The 21,298-nt window shown below is 47.7% G+C and overlaps 1 protein-coding gene across 2 annotated transcripts in view; it reads right to left on the reverse strand.

The window, feature by feature from the left end:
• LOC137418958 (high affinity cAMP-specific and IBMX-insensitive 3',5'-cyclic phosphodiesterase 8B) overlaps positions 1-21,298 on the reverse strand; it is a 244,329-nt gene that overhangs the window by 21,346 nt on the left and 201,685 nt on the right. For both annotated transcript variants that reach the window (XM_078785878.1, XM_078785877.1), the window contains one exon: positions 18,890-18,994. In XM_078785878.1, the coding sequence (XP_078642004.1) occupies positions 18,890-18,994 (105 nt within the window). The remainder of the gene's footprint in view (positions 1-18,889; positions 18,995-21,298) is intronic.

Here is a 21,298-nt window from a genome sequence, read left to right on the forward strand (position 1 = left end):
GCATTTGCTGCAGCTGGAGCCACCGAAACTGCAGCCACAGCAGCGTGAGGCCTGGACGGCAGTTTGGAGCAGGGCCGCAAAGGAGCGGCGGCTGCCCACGAGTCGATCAGCTGCAGAACTAGTTGGACCTCCCTATCCCGCCAGCCATCCACCAGCCACCCACCTGCCATCCCTATCATCATTCCCCGTGTAAGTGTGCTCGTAGTCTGTCTTTTGTCTTGTCCCTGGGTAGTAACAATAAGTCTGTATAAGCTAGTATTTTCACTGTGTCACCTGCGTCTCATGTGCTTGTAAATAAACGTGACTGCTGTCTTTTTGCTTATGTGTGTGAATAGTAAATAAATTTAGTAGTATTTCCAAACCTTTCTTTGCCTTCGTTTTCCTCTTTGCATTCGGTCGCTTTAGAGTTTTCCCGATTGAATAGCGGTGGCGCGATCCGGCCAAAGTTTGGGGCAAATCGGGTATTAGTCGGGGAATAACTGTTCGGTCGCGGTAATACCAACCGCTCGGTAAATAACATCTTTAACCGCGTCCGTAACAATTGGTGTCTGGGAGTGAGATACGGACCCGAAGCGCGCTTAACGCGCTCAAAATTACGAGCTGCTGGAAATTTGTGTTTTACAAAAACCCGAATTTTGAAATCGCGCCATGGCTGGTCAAGGCGATCGGATGCCGGTGGGTGAGCTAGAGATAGACGGGGTGGAATCGACCCAGGACCTCGGGGAAATGTATGTGGATGAAAGAGAGGAGGAGAACATTGGCAATGTGGTTGAGGGGTATCAGATGCACAAAATGGCGCTCTCGCGCACGAGGTTACAGGCGCGCAAAATGGCGCCTTTGCGCACGCGGTTACAGCGGCACCAAATCTAGCCGCGCCCGCAACCGTAGCAGCGCCACCGGTGGATTTGAACCTTTTTATGATGCAAATGAAGGCCCTTATGGAAAAGAATAGTAAGCAATTGGGAGACCAAATTAGAGGTTTGAAAAGCAGTATGGGACAAATGGGGAACCGGATGGATGCTCAGAGTGAGCAAATGGGTGGCAAAATGGGAGAAATGGGGGGCAAAATGGGAGAACGGCTAGAAGCTAAATTTGAGGGGTTAGACAACGGGATAAAAGAGGTAAAGAATGGGTTAACGGGGGTGGAAAATAGAATGGCTGCCCAGGAGAATCAGTTAGAGGGGGTGAAAAATGGGTTAATGGGGTTAGAAAATAGGATGGAAGACAAATTGCGGGAAATAGGGGAGCAATCCGCCCGGGAAATCGAACAGATGGGGAACCAGATGGAGGAGATGAAGGAGGAGATACGACGAGGTGTAAGTGAGGAGGTCTCGGGGGTATGCGAGGAGGTAAAGCGAGGCGAAAAGCGTATCGAGAAAGAGGTGAGGAATAATACGGCTAGGTTACAGGGGGGCATAGAGGGTCTGACGAAGGGAGAAGAACAGCTGACAGTGGGACAAAATGAACTAGTGGACCAGGTGGAAAAGAACACGGCAATAATCGGGGGGTTAAAAGTGACACAAAAAGACATTAAGAACGAATTAATAGCGACACAAAAGGAATGTCAGATGGTACATGAGGGGTTGACGAAGAAGTTGGAGGAGGTGACAGAAGTAATGGAGACAAAGGACAGAGAGGTGAGGACGCACATAGAAACGGTTAAAGTGGCGTTAGAGGAAGAGATAGCGGGGGCGCACAGGGAGATGAAGGAGGTAAAGGAAAAATTAGAGGAGGTGGAAGAAGGGGTGAGTGAAATTAAGAAGAGACGAAGGGAAACTAAAAAGGAAATAAAGGAGGAGGTGATGGAATTGGTACAAGGTCTGTGCTCGAATCGTGATGAGGTGCTCACTAACCAAATAAAGAGTTTGCAGGTGGCAGAGGAGGTGCGGAGACGAGGTGTCAAGGTGAGTGGCGATATATTCGGAAATGTATATGATGTGAGGGGAGCTTCAGTCGGCTTGGGGGTTGATTTAGACCCGGGTGTTCGTGAGGGACCAATGGTGAGGTGTATGACTGGTCCGGAGTGTGTGGAAAGAGGAGGTGTACAAGGAGGTCTGGCTATGGGGAGTGAGGGGGGTGCTGGTGAGCAAGAATGTGCGGGTATGGAGTGGGTAGCGGGTTGCGGCAGGGCGACCCAGGCATCGACACCACGGGGGGTAGTGTTTGGAGGAACGGGGGACACGCGGGAGCCCCCCGGGAATAGCGTACTGTGGGAGCCCGAACGGTTTGGTCCCGCGTTGATCCCGCAGGGAGTGACGCGCGGGGTCCGACCTTCGGGCGCCCACAAAGTCCCACTCGCGCCGTATGACGGCAAGAGTGATTTGAGGGCGTACCTGGCACAGTTTGAGTACGTGTGTAAAGGCAACGGTTGGAATCCGGACGAAGGTGGAGTACACCTGGTAGGGGCACTGCGCGGTGCGGCGGCGGAGGTGCTGACAGCTTTACCACCGGGTGCTCTCACCCTGCCAGCTCTCCGTGCGGCTTTAATTAACCGTTTCGGTATTGAGCAGCAAAGCGAGCTTGTTAAAGCTCAACTTGCGCAGCGTAAACGCAAGCCCCAGGAGACCATCGGGGAACTTGCTCACGATATTCACTGCGCAGTAGGGATTGCACACGCGGACATGGCAGCGAGTTCCCAGGAAAGCCTGGCGCTGGATCACTTTATTCAGGCCCTTCCGGATCTGGAGCTCCGACAACAGCTCGCCATGTGGCGCCCGCAGACCATGAGTCAGGCGGCCGACGCTGCAGCCCGTTGGGAAGCAGCGAGGCCCCTGGCCCGGGGAGGCGAGCGCGATGCAGTGGCGGTGCGTCAGGTGGGGCCCGAGATGGGGGGCGGCCCCCTAAGGGGGCCCGCCCCCGACGGGGGCCCTGACCTGCATGGTTCGGAGGCTGGTGGATCGGCGTCTAGCGGGACCTGGACCATGGCAGGCGGCCCCAGTGGTGGCCCTCGGTAGTCCCCGACAGAGTACCCCAATTCGGACATACAGGGGGGGGAATTTGGAATACCGGAGGCAAGCACCTTACCAGGTGAGGTGCTATAATTGTGCTCGGATGGGTCACCGTGCGTGGGAGTGTCGAGCTCCGCACCGGGACGTTCCCCGCCAACCGTTGCCCTCAACTCCGCCCCGTATCGATCGGCCTAGCCGACCTCAGACACCCCCCCGCCAGGGCCCGGGAAACTAGAACGTGCCGGGCATGCAGGGCGGTGTTCGGCAGTAGGGGATGGGGAGAAGCCCTCGTTGACGCGACAGGTCATTCATTGTGGCCAAATTGGAACGGGTAGTTTGACAATTCGGTGCAAAATTGCCGGCGTGGGGGTAGACGCCGTGGTGGACACGGGAGCCAGCGCCACGATCATCAGCCCCGTGGTCCTTAATTCGAGTGCAGACGGCTGGGGTAAAATCCAGCGTCTGGAAAATCATAGCTTGCAGCTGGCTACCGGGGCAACGGCTCCGATCATAGGGCGTGGTTTTGTGACCCTCAAGTTGGGATCGGTAAAGCAAGAGATAGAGGTTTGGGTGACGGAGGTGTGCGACCCGTGCTTAATAGGGTTGGATTTGTTGACTGCCGGCGGTTGTAAAATCGACTTGGGCCGGGGGATCCTGCAATGGGGGGTGGAGGAGCTACCATTGGAGGGGGTGAGCACGGCCGAGAGGGTGGAGCTGGAGGCTCCTGAGGCCGTGACCATCCCTCCGGGGGCCGAGGCCGTAGTGCCGGCCCGATGGTTAGCCCGCCCGACATGGCAGGAATCCTGCGGCCTGGTCGAACCGGTGGCAGCGCGATCCATACCTGGTTTAATCGTGGGCCGCACCCTTGTAAAAACGGACGGGCCGGTAGTGGCCGTCCGAGTAATTAATATTAGCACAGAACCACGCACTATAGTAAGGGGCACGAAGATAGCTGGCTGCACCCCAGTTAGAGAAGTCGCGTCAGTGAGGGGCGAGAACGTCCAGCCGAGCCGGCCCCAGGGGGAGCCTTCAATAAGTTCTAGGAATTGGCCCGATCCCATTTGCGAGATGGTAAATCGTAGTAGTGTAGAGTTGGGAGGTACCCAGAGGGAGGCCTTACACAAACTGGTTGGGTCCCATTTGGACCTCTTCTCCTTGTCCACCAAGGATATTGGACGTACGGGCCTGGTGAAACATCAGATCCACACCGGTGAGGCCCGGCCTATTCGTCAGGCCGCCCGACGGCTCCCTTGGAGCAAGAGGGCGGAAGCTGACGAGCAGGTTGAAAAAATGCTCGACGCAGGCGTGATCGAGCCCTCGGGAAGTCCATGGATGTCACCTGTTGTGCTGGTCAAAAAGAAGGATGGGACCACGCGGTTCTGCGTGGACTATCGCCAGCTAAACAACGTGACACTCAAGGACTCATATCCCCTGCCAAGGATTGATGACACCCTCGATGCCGTTGCGGGCTCAAATTGGTTCTCAACTTTGGACCTCAAGAGTGGGTATTGGCAGGTGGAGATGGATAGGGCAGGGAAGGAGAAAACGGCATTTTCCACAGGTAAGGGACTGTATCAGTTTACTGTGATGCCGTTTGGTTTGTGTAACGCCCCCGCCACCTTTGAAAGATTGATGGAACATGTACTAGGCGGCATGCCATGGCAATCATGCCTGGTGTACCTGCATGACGTCCTAGTACATGCCAAAACGTTCCCCCAGGCAGTAGCTAATTTGGACCAGGTGTTCGGGTGCCTCAGACAGGCAGGGTTAAAGCTGAACCCGAGTAAGTGCACTTTGTTTGCAAGAGAGGTGGCCTATCTAGGTCACGTGATCGGCCGCGAGGGGGTAAAAACGGACCCAGACAAAATTAAAGCGGTAGAGGAGTGGCCCGCACCACGTACCATCAAAGAGGTGCGGGGATTTTTAGGACTCTGCTCCTACTACCGGCGCTTTGTGGCAAAATTTGCGGAGTTGGCCCGTCCACTCCACCGGCTTACGGAGAAGGGGATGCGATTTAATTGGACACGGGAGTGCCACGAGGCCTTCCAAAAATTGAAGGGGTGTCTAACATCCGCACCCCTTCTAGCTTACCCCACTAGCAACGGGGCATTTACCCTGGACACGGATGCGAGCCAGGAAGGATTGGGCGCAGTTTTGTCTCAGACACAGGAGGGCGTGGAGAGAGTGATTGGTTACTACAGTCGGGCCTTAAGTAGGCCCGAGCGAAATTATTGTGTCACTCGCAAAGAGTTATTGGCTATGCTGGCTGCCATGAACCATTTCCACGGGCGGAAATTTTTGGTTAGAACTGACCATTCCTCCTTGCAATGGCTCCTTTGTTTCAAGGAACCGGAGGGCCAAATTGCAAGGTGGTTGGAAAAGTTGCAGCAGTACGATTTTGATGTGGCCCATAGGGCCGGGAAGGCCCATGGTAATGCGGACGCACTCTCTCGGCGTCCTTGTCTGGGGGAAAACTGCAAATTTTGTGCGAGACACGAGGAGAGGGAGCAATTGGGCGATTCTGCCCCGATTCTCGTCGTCCGGGCAACCCGGGTGAGAGGGCCAATTTTGCCACTAACCGCGGACGAGGAATTTGGAGATTTGGCATGGAGCACGGCCCAGCAGGAGGATCCTGTCCTGGGGCCGGTGTTCAATTGGGTCAAAGACCAAAGGGGGAAGAGGTCACCCCCCTCGGGGCGCAAACAAAGGCGTATTGGGCTCAGTGGCAGACCCTGGAGTTGAAAGGCAACATCTTATATCGCAAGTGGGTGGAGGTTCCCTCTGATAGAACTTCCTGGCTGGTGATAGTCCCTGACAAATTCAAGAACGTCATATTACAACAGGTGCATGGTACCCGCTCCGGCGGCCATTTGGGCAGGACAAAGACAATATCTCGGGTCCGCCGGAGGTTCTATTGGGTGAATATGGGGCGCGACATACATGACTGGTGTCGGAGATGCGACGCCTGTTCTGCCAAAAAGGGACCAGCACGGAGGATGAGGGCCCCCCTTCAATTACATCAGGTGGGGGCCCCCCTTGAGCGGGTGGCTATGGATATTCTAGGACCGCTGCCCCGCACCCACCAAGGTAATAAGTATATCCTCGTTGTAATGGACTATTTCACCAAGTGGCCGGAGGCCTACGCCCTCCCCAACCAAGAAGCCGGGGTTGTGGCACAGGCCTTCGTAGAAGGATTTGTATGTCGGCACGGGATTCCACAGGAGCTGCACACCGATCAGGGACGAAATTTTGAGAGTCAATTATTAAAAGATGTGTGCAGACTCCTGTCAATTCGAAAAACCAGGACCACGCCCTTGCGGCCACAATCTGACGGGATGGTGGAAAGGTTCAATCGAACATTGATCCAACAACTGGCATTGTTCACCACCACCCGTCAGGATGACTGGGACGAACATCTCCCGTACCTGTTGATGGCCTACCGAACTAGCCAGCACGGGGCCACCGCATGCAGTCCAGCGTTGCTTATGTATGGGCGGGAGTTACGGGCTCCCGCCGACTTGCTATGCGGTCCCGTGCCAGACACCACGGATACACCGCCGAGGGAGGGTTACGCACGTCACTTGGAGGAAGGCATGGAGCGGGTCCATGCCTTCGCCCGCCGCCAGCTCCATCTGGCGGGGGCCAAGATGAAGCGCAGGTATGACGACCGGAGCCAGGGGAGTCAATACGCTCCGGGGATGAAGATTTGGTTCTTTAATCCCCGGAGGCGGAAGGGCAGGTGCCCAAAACTCACCTCCCCCTGGCAAGGCCCGGGAGTCGTCCTGTCGCAAATCTGTGACGTGGTCATTAAGATCAAAATGGGGCCACGGGCCCCCGCTCGGATCGTCCATGCCGACCGGATAAGACCTTATGCCGGCGAGCAGGCGCCCTCATGGATCGCCTCGGCTCTAGATGCCGAGGCAGGACCCAGTACCTCTTGTGACGGGGGCTCGTAGCGTCAGAGGACTGGGGGGGATGATAGTGGGAAGGTCCCCCATGTGGTGGGATGGCAACTCTGTCATCCCTCACAGAGGGGGGCAAAGGAGCACTAGGTTTATGGGGTTGATGGCAGTGAAAACTAGCCCGGGTGGGTTAGGATATTGTGTGTAGGGACCTAGAAGATGACATTAGGTAACGTTAAGGTTAGTTAGTGACGAGGATACCTGTAGTGGGGACACAGGTAGTTTAGAGTGGATGATAATGACGTGGTATGTGCTTAGTTTAAAGGGAAGACGGGGAGCACTAAGTTAGCAGGGTAACAGGTAGTTCAGATGATGCTGTGTGAGGATTGAACAGGTGTGATTGCACAGGTGTGCAACTGAACAGGTGTGTGGAGCAGTGTATGAGGGAGAGAAGGTGATGTGTATTGTGATGACCAAATGGTCCAGGAAGGAAGGAGGGTGCAGGTGGCACCAGGTGATTGCACAGGTGTGCAACAACAGGTGTATGTGGTTGTATGGAATAAATGGTTGCGTGGAAGACATGGAGTGTGGAATAAATGGAGTATTGGAGTGGATGGTCGTGGAGTGAGTAGGATGGAAACTGTGGAGTGGAGTGGATGGTGCGGAGGTGTGAATGGGGGAAGAGTGGACCCCCATCACGGATACCCGGGGCGGGTAGTGTAAGTGTTAGGTAGAGGGTACAGGTAAATTGTGGTTGGATATTGGCATCTGTGGTGTGAGGTGAAAGAATGGTATTTGAATGGGTGCATTAGTGTTGTGGAAATGGCTGGGCGTGTAGCCTGTTAGTGTGTGTAGTTGGTTTGGGCACTCCACCACTGTGAGGATGTCGGCCAGGTGAGGCCGCAGGTGGGCTCTGGGAGCCGGTAGTTGTGGATGGGGCCCGAGGATCCGGAGGACGGACCCGGGTAGCCCAGTGCCAGAGGGCACCAAGGGGTGACAGAGCCAGGAGGGGCCTTCCCCAATTAGATAGGTTAGGGTGAGGAGCTAGGTAAGCTCGGGTGGCAACTGCAGTGGTGGAGGTGTGCAGGTGGGTAGACCTGCTGGGAGAGCTACACGTCACAGCTCAGAAATTGTGCAAGGGCACCGGGAGATGAATCGGGGGGAGTGAGACCCCAAATTGAGCAGCACCACAGTTTGGTCAATGGGAATTGGTTTTTAGAACCCATAGTGTAAGTTGGCCAATGGATTGGCAGGGAAAGACCCCGGGTAGTGTAACGTGTGTTAATGTCATTTAGAGAATAGTTAGGATGAAGAATTCTCCTCGCACCATCTGCATCCACTCACCTGAGGTGACAGGTACTCCACACCATGCCATGTTTAATTATTTTTGATGCAAATGTTTTGGATTGTGAGACGCATCATGCCGTGGGTGTGACATTGTGCTTTGATGTTCCATCTCTTCCTCCTTATGAGGATTGATGATGAATTGGGTGATGGCAAATTTTGGTTAGAGGGATTGTGAAGACGAATTTGGTATAAGGGAAATATGGGAAGACGTGACAGTAGCGACGAATTTGTAAATGTGTAGATTTTTGTACATATGGGGTAAGGGCAAGGGTAGTGTAGGTGACAGGGGGGTGACGTACGGTAGGGACGAGCTTTCTCACTTCGCCCTCCGTACGCATTTCGCCTTGCATTGCCTTATTGATGTGTACCCTTGTGACCTTACCCCTCGCTCATTTGTCTCTTTTGTCTCCCACATGACCTGTGCGCCATTGGGCGCCGAGGGGAGCGTGCGTGAGTCGGCCATTGTGCGCCCAGAACTCTCAGAACCAGCTGTCTGCATCGATGCACCACATGATGGACCACAGGTCTGTGGCCGAGCACCACTGATGGACCCCATGGGTTGGGGCATGGCCCCTCTGCTGAAACCGGCCATGAGGGCCCGAAATCTTGCTGGCGGACCTTGGCCACAGGGCACCGATGCCCCACAGGTGAACCACACGTAGTCGGCCCTGTGGGCCATAAATAAAGAAAATAAAAAAGACACATTGGGTGCATTTTTCAGTTCAAATAGGCCGCCAGTAAGAAAAGCAAAAGAAAAAGACAACATCTGGAAGAACAAATAATAATAGCCAGCAGAGGGAGCCGAAGAGCAAGAGATCACCTGCAGGGTTAGGGGTTGTTGATTTATTTTTATTATTGAACATGCATTGAACACTGATGAACTGTGGTGACTGCACCGATTGGTGCTTGAGGGTGTGTTGGTGCGTTTTTGGGTGCTTTCATGGTGCGTCGATGCAGAGCAGACTGTCTCCCCCCCAGAAAGAACAATTACAGGTCCTGGGTTCATTTTGTAAATAAAAGCAGAGTCATTGTAAATAATGCTCCCCACCGTCAGTGTGTAGTTTGAAGACCATTCCGCAATTCGGTTAACTGTGGGCGTAAGTCTGTTAGGCAGGGTGCAATGGAGCAGCGGGACACATTTATTTATGTTTTAAAAAACTGTCGCACTCAGGGTCAGGTTAAAAGTAGAAGGAACTACACCTACGTGTCACACTAAATAAAAGTTGTAGGCCCGGGACGTGCCTAAGAGGAGGAGAGTGCAGTGTTGCGGATATGAGGACTGTATTTTTTTGATTGTGTTGTATTGTGGTAAATTGGTGATGAATATTGCTTGAGTCTGCGCCTCCTGCCTCCGGAGCTGTGTAAAGGTCAAAGGGCGTCCCATAATTAGTCCATAAAGCATCCACACCACAGCTAATCATAGAATACCCCTGTTCGATAGCTTATATCTTATTATGTGTTTTAGGGTAAGGCTGCGTCTCCCATTAATTGAAATACTCCATTGCACCAGTGAAAGAGATAGATTCCCTTCATTCCCACTCCCAAAACTTCATTCCCACTCCCAAAACTTCCATTCCCACTCCCAAAACTTCCATTCCCCCTTTTCGTCAATTGCCATTGCCAAGAACCTCCCCTCCAATTGCCGCCATTGACCACGAGGCAGGGTCGGAGAATAAAGGCGTGTCTCCACCTCGTCATAGAGGGGAGGAGTCAGCCCCACTCAACCAACCACGACCAAGGGGTTGGACTTGGAGAGGGTGTGGAGAGAAACATCGAGGAGGTTCGCGAAGGTTGAGGGGCGGGGCCTATATAACCCGCAGGCAGGGCGTTCCCAAGGCAGACAAGGGAGATGAGCTTTGACGACAGAGAGACGAGAAGAAGTCCAGGGTTGAACTGCAGCTCGAGCCACCGAAACTGCACTCACTGCAGCTCGAGCCACCGAAACTGCACTTGCTGCAGCTCGAGCCACTGAAACTGCATTTGCTGCAGCTGGAGCCACCGAAACTGCAGCCACAGCAGCGTGAGGCCTGGACGGCAGTTTGGAGCAGGGCCGCGAAGGAGCGGCGGCTGCCCCGAGTCGATCAGCTGCAGAACTAGTTGGACCTCCCTATCCCGCCAGCCATCCACCAGCCACCCACCCGCCATCCCTATCATCATTCCCCGTGTAAGTGTGCTCGTAGTCTGTCTTTTGTCTTGTCCCTGGGTAGTAACAATAAGTCTGTATAAGCTAGTATTTTCACTGTGTCACCTGCGTCTCATGTGCTTGTAAATAAACGTGACTGCTGTCTTTTTGCTTATGTGTGTGAATAGTAAATAAATTTAGTAGTATTTCCAAACCTTTCTTTGCCTTCGTTTTCCTCTTTGCATTCGGTCGCTTTAGAGTTTTCCCGATTGAATAGCGGTGGCGCGATCCGGCCAAAGTTTGGGGCAAATCGGGTATTAGTCGGGGAATAACTGTTCGGTCGCGGTAATACCAACCGCTCGGTAAATAACATCTTTAACCGCGTCCGTAACAGTATGAAAAAACCCTTTTGGTGAAATTCTAAGTCATTTGGACTAAATTTAGGGATTGCACACGGAGTTTGTAATTTCACATATTTGGCTCACATAAATGTTTGGAGTTGAATATTTATTCTCCACTGCTCTACTTGTGATTTCGACCATTACAGTTGACCTATGACCTTGTTATGTACTGCACATTTTAAAGTTGTTTTTAAGTTAATTGAATACAGTACACCTGTACTATGGTGTATGCAGTTGCTCTCATTGAAGAGTACAATCGTCTCCTGACAAGGGATGAACAGTAAACCCAGTATCTGCTTCAAGTTGTGACAGAACATCGCAAGAGGTTTCCCGATTGCAGGAAATCAACACTTATCGGGCAACAATGAGTGGCTGGAAACCATGAGTCACTGTGCAACCGTTAAAACTTGATATATTCAAAAACTATTTCACATGCAGAAGTTTTACCTCAATACCAAATGTCACTAAGAACCTATTTTTACCTTATGTAGCTAAGAACCACCCTATCGTGTGTGTGTGTGTGTGTGTGTGTGTGTGTGTGTGTGTGTGTGTGTGTGTGTGTGTGTGTGTGTGTGTGTGTGTGTGACTGTGTGTGTGTGACTGTGTGTGTGTGTGTGCATATGCATATATATATATATAGTCACGTGAAAAAGTAAGTACACCCCATGTAAAGTTTTGACTTTTTCAACATATTTCAACATACAGCAATTTGATCTTCATTTCAACAATATTGACTGATAAAGGTGATATAATACAACAAATATCATGAAACAATTACATTTTGTAGTCCATTGTATAATTTAAATAAACATAAATGCAAATTTCGCATGTGGAAAAAGTAAGTACACCTTTGGAACCTCTTCTACAAACAAGTCATAATCCCACACCAATTAATCCCTTTGCACTTAAAGCTCCCCTGCCCCATCTTCCAAGATCTGGTACTCACATACTCATGTCAAAGCAATAACTGCAAGCAACATTTCCCAGCTTGTAAAGCTAACAAAACGAGAGAGTTCATTTAACAACTTACCCCACAGTCTTGTGAAAAAGACATGGGAAGCATCTTTTAAACTCGTGCTCATTGCCTTTCCAAGAACAATCTATATATACAGACTTGGCATTTAATATGGAATTTTTCTTTTGTGGGGGTGAACTTACTTTTCAAGATGTCTTAGAACCAAAAGTTCATTGGAATTATGTTGAAATTATTCTAGATTTTGTTAATGTGACCTTTAAAAGAAACAAAAACCACATTTGACATTTTGAAACAAATAAATTGATCCTTGAAAGTGATGTAAACTGATATCGAACTCAATTCATGGACAGTACTGTGTTAAACTTCTGTACGTTTTCCAGAAGTATCTCTTTATTTTGCACATTAGCCAAAAATTTTTTTAACAAAAACAAAAGTTAAATTATGACTGGGATTACGGACAGTAAAATTACAGTTCAGTACTTCGTGTAACCCCCACGAGCATTCAGGAGAGCACGTACACGTTGAGGCATGCTGTTCACGAGATTTGCCAAGGTTTGGACAGGAATTGCTTGCCATGCAGTGACAATAGCCTGCTGCAATTCACGCACAGAGGTCGGCTGCTGGTCCAAGTGGTCGATTTGACGCGTTAATTCTGCCCACAAGTTCTCTATCGGATTCATATCCGGGGACATGGCAGGCCACTCCATATGCTCTACACCACGGTCAGCAAGAAAGTGTTGGATCATGCGAGCACGATGAGGCCGTGCATTGTCATCTTGGAAGACAAAGTTTCCTCGAAAGGCTGCACGAGCCAATGGAAGCAATGTTTCTTCCAGAATGGCCCTGTACTTGAACTGGTCCAGGTTTCCATTCAGAACAACCAGGTCAGTTTTGCCCCCTGCATGAAAAGCAGCCCAAACGGTCACCCCACCACCTCCAGCTTGGACTCTTGGCACTATACAATCTTTGTTGTAGGCTTCATGCACTTGTCTGCGCACTCGGACGCGGCTATCTTGACGATAGACCAGAAATCTAGACTCGTCACTGAAGATCACGTGATTCAAGTGTCCTTGCTGCCATTGACGGTGCTCTCTGGCCCACTGCAATCGGCGCTGGCGGTGTTGTCTGGTCAGGCATGGCTTTCTCAGGGGACGCCTGGCACGATAGCCTGCTTGAACCAGTCGTTGGTTGACTAGCCTTCTGGATAAAGGCACATTTGTCAGTTGCTGCCACTCAGCCCTAAGCCGATTAGCTGACTTGGTACGGCCATTGCGGACTAACCGGTGCAGCTGGCGATCATCCCTCCTTGTGGTTCTGCGGGGACGTCCTGGCCTCGGTAATGGAGTAGGGACACCCCTCTGAGCATTTCGTTTCAGGATCTTTGACACCTGACCTTGAGTGATGCCATACTGCCGAGCAATAGCATGCTCTTTCATGCCGTAATTTCGTAAAGCCACCATTCCATGACAAACAGCATTGTCGAGTTGACGGACCATCTCCAGAGGAAGCGGCAATAACTTTTGGAGACGTGCAGCAGTTGTTTTCCACTAATACAGAACGCAACAACCCTTGTATACCCGACTGTGAAGCCAATCGTCAAATACACCTGTCCGTACATTTTGCCACGCCACCTGTGATATAATCCTGTTGTTGACTTCTGGCTGCGACAGACAATCAGTGACATGGTTCTTTTAACAAATAAATCACCAAAGTGTAAAAGAAACTCACCAGATTGATATACTGAGTTAAGAAAGTAAACCCAAGTCAAGAAAAAAAATATATTCCATATTAAATGCCAATTCTGTATATATATATATATACTAGCAGAAGTACCCGGCATTGCTGGGCGGGGGAGGGGAGGGGAACGGGGGGGGGAGCGAGCCCCTTGGTAAAGCGAGCGATTTTTTTTTTCATAGCGTCATAGCGTTCATAGCGTCATAGCGATTTTTTTTTTCATAGCGTCATAGCGTCATAGCGTTCATAGCGTTTCATAGCGATTTTTTTTTCCATAGCGTCATAGCGTCATAGCGTCCATAGCGTTTCATATCGTTCATAGCGTTCATAGCGTTCATAGCGTCATCACGTTTCATAGCGTCATAGCGATTTTTTTTTTCATAGCGTCATAGCGTCATATCGTTCATAGCTTCATAGCGTCATAGCGATTTTTTTTTTATAGCGTCATAGCGTTCATAGCGTCATCACGTGATCGCTCTGAGCGAATCAGCGCCCACCTGCTCTGATTCCGTTGATTCCGTGCGCTGAAATGCGCTGAGGTAAATATGAATAAAAAATATGGATCGTCAAATATTTTGAGTTACACACAAACTGTGTTTTAATATATATATATATATATATATATATATATATATATATATATATATATATATATATATATATATATATATATATATATATACAGTGGAACCTTGACTTACGAGTGCCCCAACTTACGAGTTTTTCGAGATACGAGCCGTCGCTCGGGCGGTTTATTGCTTTGAGATGCGAGCCGAGATCCGAGTTACGAGCTTTCGTCGAAACACAATCGTCGAAAAACATGAGCGAGGTGTCGAGGAGGACGTATATAACGGCAGAGGAGAAGAGCATGCCAGGCCACAACTTGTGGATATAAAACACGCAATCGTCGTGTTTTATATAAAACTTGTGCTTGGATATAAAACACGCAATCGTCGAAAAACATGAGCGAGGTGCCGAGGAGGACGTATATAACGGCAGAGGAGAAGAGCATGCCAGGCCACAACTTGTTCAGAATGCCGGCGATAGCTCGCCTTCTCTTTGTGGAAAACACGGTACTGAGAAGAAGAAGAGGATGATGTGCTTGGATATAAAACACACAATCGTCGAAAAACATGAGCGAGGTGTCGAGGAGGACGTATATAACGGCAGAGGAGAAGAGCATGCCAGGCCACAACTTGTGGATATAAAACACGCAATCGTCGTGTTTTATATAAAACTTGTGCTTGGATATAAAACACGCAATCGTCGAAAAACATGAGCGAGGTGCCGAGGAGGACGTATATAACGGCAGAGGAGAAGAGCATGCCAGGCCACAACTTGTTCAGAGTGCCGGCGATAGCTCGCCTTCTCTTTGTGGAAAACACGGTGAGATCCTTAACATCCAACAACTAATGGGACGCAAACGGGGCGCCCAGTTTAGCGGTACACACATTGATGAATCACCCTGCCTGTGATTCACCCATGACAGGTTATAGCTGGGTCGGGATTCAAACCCAGGCTGGACAGTTTAGACTTTAGAGTCAAGTGTGCGTACCTCCAGTCCAGGCCATCCTGCCAACTTGTATGCTGCATACAGGTGAAATATAAAGCGCGAGATATTTTTATATATACTGTATATTTAAAAAAAAATTGGTGTGGTTTTTGGCGGGCTGGAACGGATTAATAGCATTTCAATGCATTTCAATGGGGAAATTTGATTTGAGATACGAGCAATTTGAGTTACGAGCTCGGTCACGGAACGAATTAAACTCGTAAGTCAAGGTTCCACTGTATATATATATCCTATGGGGCAACATTTTGTCTGAATCTCAATATTCACCAACACCGAGAGCGCGAGCGGCAAATTTAATTGGTCGAGGTGGCGTAAAATGGGGTAATATTTTGTCCAAGTACTGTGAAATGGATTTTCGGAAGTGGTAAGAAGTCAATTTGTGTTCTACAGAGTTAAAGTATATAATTTAATCGAAATAAAATAGGTTTTTAAAGCTGTTAAAAAATAAAAATAAATTTTTTGGGAATTTTACCACTGGTGATGCATTACTTTTTACACCACCTTATTTAACACATTAAGTTAGTTCTTCAAGGATGCTCTTTGTGTCCTTTGTGGTGTCCTTAAAAACAGTAAGTTTCATGTTTGGAATGATTTTCAATTTTGTTTGACTGCCAAGCAGACACAGACAGATTGAAGCTTCACCGCGCTGCGTGCGCACACACCAGGGACGAGTTTCTGCACAATTTGCCAAATCCAGAGCCAAAGTACTGCGAATTCAACTTCAGGTTTGTGTTCCAATTTGTGTTCTTGAGTGTTCAAAATATAACATTCACTTTAAATTAAGTCGTTGCTCGATCATAGACAGACGTCTGGCGACAGGCAAAGTGAACCAATTGCTTCACCCCGCTCTTCCTTTGCGCGCAGGGTAATAAAGTGTAATGTTGCCCATGCTTTGTTCGATCCTGATGAGATTAAATGACAACACCAGGTTTGTCTAAAAGCAAAGAAAAATCGGCCTAACAGCCAATCTGACAGTTCCTTCTCTCCCTCCTTTCAAAATTCTCCCATCTCTTCTTCTATCCGTATGCTCATCAAGGATGACATCGTGGAATACATCTCATGACAAGGTGGAGTGTCTGTTGGCAGAATGATGGTGGAGGGAGGGAAGGGAAAGTGGTGAGTAGGGGGGTTTGGGGGGAGAGGAGGGGTAAAACAAGCTATAGTTTCCAAGTCTTCCCACCTGTCTCTTATCCCCTTTATGACCTGCTTTAGTCATTTCCTGAGCACACATGATGATGTCAGACACAAGTTCTGTTCATTAAGCTGTCTTCCAATGGTATTCTGAGTCCTTTAACTGGCTTGCGAGCTTCCCTCATGTAAACAAGCAGTACGTGCCCCAAGTTTAATTTATGAACAATATCCCACATTGCAGAAAACTTCTAATGTACATTAATGATTTGTCTCTCAAAAATTCCTCTATGCCACTTTGAGGATGAGTCCAGCGTGTGTCAGACAGATCCTCACCAACATTGCAGGCAGAGTGAACTGCTTCAATGGCTGCCAATCTGAAGAAGATAAGGCTTTCAATGACCATCTAGATCCGAGAATATATAATGACATTGTCGAAAGCCTCACAGTCTCTAAAGAAGGATCGCATGGCTATCCCGTCTTTGCCCGTAAACCCCTGACAGAAGGATAATCCTTGGAGCACCTTGGCATTACAGTCTGCTATGACCTGTCTTAGGCTGATCCATATCCAAAGTGGCTTCCACAACAATTCTCTTTCAAGAAAATTCCTTCCTTGAATGTCATCATCAACTCCATCCCAAGCCCTCCTCCTTACAAACTTCCAGTTTTTCCCTCCTGAGAGTTTCCTTCTGCATCTATCAATACATGGCAAGATTAGTGAGATGTGTTGAGCATGATGACAGGAGAAGAGGGCATGAGATGAGGTGGGCATGAGGTGGGCTTCATCAACGAGGCTTCACACACATTCACAGTCCGAGTTTTTCACTGATGTATGTGTATGCATGCACAGTACAGCACAGCAGCTTAACTATCTATGCACTCTGAATCAAATAACAGGGAAAGTCTAAAGGGTCTAAAGCAGGGATGGGCAATATCTTTTGTGGCCGGGCCACATAATAATGTCGGTATGTCGTCTTGAGTCACATATCTGTTTCGTAATAAAATTACCTCACCATCAATATATTTTCGAATTCATGATGTGTCAACAGTTAGCGCTACCAAAGTTTAATCACCGTCAAAGTAAATTAAAAGTCCCCCAAAAGTTAGTGCATCGACTGTGTTTAAATAACCATTTTGATAAAAACGCAAATATCTGGGGTTTTTTTTAGGGGTGGAAGAATATAGTCTGGTCTGGGAGTCATGGAGGGTTGGCCAGAAGTAATATACAGACTGGATCCGGTCCATGGGCCGTATTTTGCCCACCCACCGGTCTAAGAATGAGAGTCCAAAAATCAGATTCAAATCTCATGTGATAACGAGTTGAAAAAAAACATGTTTGTAAAAGGGACCACTTCATTGAGAAAACAATTTAAACAAATGTCAAACAATCAAACAATTTGAATAATTAAAGAGAACATTTTTAGCCGCGTCGCAGACGCTGCTCATAGAGTGCCCTCTGCTGTTGTTGTTGTTCTTCTTCTTCTTGTTCTTCTTGTTCTTGCAGAGAAGACAAAACTTCAAAGCTCCACCCATTCTGGGAACCATAGCTCCACACATTCTGGGAGAGCCTTCATATAAACAAATATCCACCATTTTATTAACTCGCATAGCTTTGAGGCCTGTTTTGTAGGCCCGTGGTGTCTTCCTCTCTCACACAGTTTTATTTCAAATCAAATTCGATATATCATTTCATTTTTCACAGTCGCTAACATAGTTTTAGACTCGGTTGAAAAAAAACGGGAAGAAAATCCGATGAAAGTTGCCCTTTATAGAACGAAATGAATTCTCAAAGGCCTGTAACTTCAAGTCCATTGAGATATTTTTTTTTTAAATCACGGCATGGTCAGTCATACACCGCCCGAAATAACAGACGGGAAAATGCCGAGATATATATATTTTGTTTAAATCGCGGCATGGTCAGTCATACACCGCCCGAAATAACAGACGGGAAAATGCCGAGATATATTAAAAATTCGTCCATTTGATGACAATCGTCACGATGAAATATTTAATTTATACGTCGTCACAATAATGTGGAGAGAGGATCATAGCTTCGTTCACGTGTTGCCACACACGGGAAATTGCCGAGATATATTTTTTTTAAATCGCGGCATGGTCAGTCATACACCGCCTGAAATAACAGACGGGAAAATGCCGAGATATATTAAAAATTCGTCGCCACACACGGGAAATTGCCGAGATATATTTTCACTTTGCACAAAAATAACATCAAGTAATCAAATCAATAGGAATGTCCTGTGCCTATAACATCGACGTTATAGGCACAGCTGCATCTAGGCATTGTGTAACATCGACGCGGCTTTTGTTTTAATTAAAACTTTTTGTACTTGTTTTGTCAACAAACACTATAAAACAAAAATCGGATGAATTTTGAGGATCAGCATTATTCTCGAAGAATCGTGGATAAGCTTGTAGACATATCAGATAAAATACAACATGATACATCAATGCACTTTTGCATCAATAACATGGATAGTAGGACAAATTCATCAATCAATACAGCATATGCAACTTGAACCTGGGGGATCACATCACCCCTTGCACAAGAACGCAGAACAGTCAGCATTCGCCTATACACATTTATGGCATCCTTTTAAAAACATTTTTGTCTCATACAAATGTTATGCAACAATCTGACATGCCTTGGGACGAGAGAAGAGACGTTTCCAGTTTAAAATAACTTTTCAGAGTGAAAACTGCAGTGTCCATGGAGGTCACAGGTACAGTGTGAGCTTACCTTCACTGTTTCTTGAGCGAGGAAGAATGCAGTTGCATGGAGCACATCAGCGGCATGCGTCGAGTTGTGATATGCATTTCCAGAATGGTAATTTGCTTCTATTAGCTTCACAGGTTTGAGTTTGATTCACGAAGCAGACATGAGTGGGAAGAGAAGTGGGGAGTGAGTACATAAAGGTTTATAGCACTAGATCATGACTGAGAGATAGTTCAAAAATAACAGCTCATCAAATTACCCACTGATTGTCTGCATACCCTCATTGTATACAAAATCTAGGGTAATAGAAGAGCAAGGTGACAGAGGGTAAAAAGGCAACTTGTTCAATCCTGCTCCTCCATACAATTCATCAGAGTAGAGATTTAACATTACCTCTACATTTGAACATTTTATATCAGATTCACATTCTCCACCCCCTCGTTTTTACCGTGTGGTGACAAGATGATAATATAAGCAGGTGAACAAGCACTCGTCTCTGCTCCAGATTTATTCATTAAAATTGGAAATGAATGTTGTTTTGTCTGGAGGTATAACAATCAAGCTGATCAAAGGTTCTGCTCATGTACAGGTAGTGGACAAAAGAATGGAAACACCAATGTACAGTCTCTTAATAGGGTGTTGGGCTACCACGTGCGGCCAGTATGGCCTGGCCCGTGTGTGCCGTGGCATAGAATCCACCAGCGTCTAGAATTCTGCAGAAGGGATGTGGACCACCATTCTTCCACAAAAAAGTCAAACAACTCACACCTCATTGATGGAGGTGGAAAACGCTGTCTCAGGCATCATTCCAGAATATCCAATAAATGCTCGATTGGGTTCAGATCTGGTGATTGAGAAGGTCATGACATATGGATAACATCAGTGTCATGCTCATTAAACCAATGGGTGACCACATGCTCTGTGGGTAAGGGCATTGGGTGGGGAGGAGGGGATCTCCTCTTGTAGCTATGCTAGCCATAATTATAGGCAACCAGGCCTGTGCAGCATTTTTATACATGACCCTGAGCATGCTGGGATGTTATTTGCTTAATTAACACATGGGCCACAACTGTATGGTAGTCGTTGCTTCGTGTCACTCTTTACCCAGGTGTTTCCATTTTTTGTCCACTACCTGCACATTTCCAAAGAAAAGGAATATGATCACTCAATTACATTCATTTGCAGTGAAGAGTATGTTACAAAGAAAGATGGACGCGATCTCCAAAAGTGTGATTTCAAAGCAGGTTTTGAAAAAATTAAAATTTATATCTTATCTTTCAAACGTATGCATGGGGGTAGTTTAAGGTCACATGGGCTTTTTTCTTGAAAAAAAAAAAAATCAAGACGTTCAGGAGGGTTGATAAAAATGCACCAAACTCTCGAGGTATTCCCCTAATGCATGTACAGACCTGGGTATATCTATGTGGGACAGCCTTGATTCAATCTGTCTCAAAAATAATAATAATAAATATTGGAACAGGTACACAGACATTTCAGGAAGTCTTCATAATGATGTATTGTCTTCATCATTTGTAAAGTCAAGGCTACCCAGATGTTCCGTGAGTGGTCCAAGTTGTTGAAAATCACAAGGTGAAAAGTATAGAGTGTGTGGGTTATGATTTATAACCTCACAACCGATCTACACTTGAATCTCCATGTCCTTTGAGGCCCAGTAGATTAGAGCTCCTGTGGTGTGATTAGAGCTTGACAAATTCGATTTTTCTTCTTTTAATGTCAATAAATATCCAGCAATACATTCCATCTTCTTAAAGTAGAGACTACAGAGGAAATACCCCACGACATCTCTGTCTTTAGTTCAACAGAGCTCAGTGATGTCGCACAGATGGGTGGGAAAAGACACAATGACTTTCCTTTTATTAATGAGTACCAGTTCACTGGTAATTCCCTGTTTGTCGTTAAAGGCGGCAAAAAGGGTTGGCGTCAGGAAGGGCATCCGGCCGTAAAACATTGCTTCAAAAAGGGGACCAAAAAACAACAACAACCACGGTGCCCGAAAAAGGCCAACCCCCGCTTTGCGGGGAAAAATGGCCTCTAAAGGTGGTTATAATGAGGCCTTTAATTTTTATCAGATTCATCGGATTCACTCTTTTAGAAGAGAAATATCATAACGATCAGCATAGAAGGTGAAAAATGTCACCGCCACTCCTCTTTTCTCAAAATAAACCCTGGTAAGAACAGTGTTCCCATTGTAACCAACCGCTTGATCGAAACACCCCCATTGGCTGAAAATCAATCCTATGAAGGAGCTGTGCTCCAACGCGAGTTGAAAGAATTGACGCGACCAAAGATGGAAATTCGTCCGAGTAGGTTTAATAAATGTATCACACTCGGGTACTCTGAAAAGCCCGTTTATAGGGCAGCCATATATATACACATTTATGTCGGGAAGTTTGCCCGGCAAAAGCTATACCG

The sequence above is a fragment of the Myxine glutinosa genome, chromosome 10, assembly GCF_964187855.1.
Source record: "Myxine glutinosa chromosome 10, kmMyxGlut1.1, whole genome shotgun sequence".
NCBI lineage: Eukaryota > Metazoa > Chordata > Myxini > Myxiniformes > Myxinidae > Myxine > Myxine glutinosa.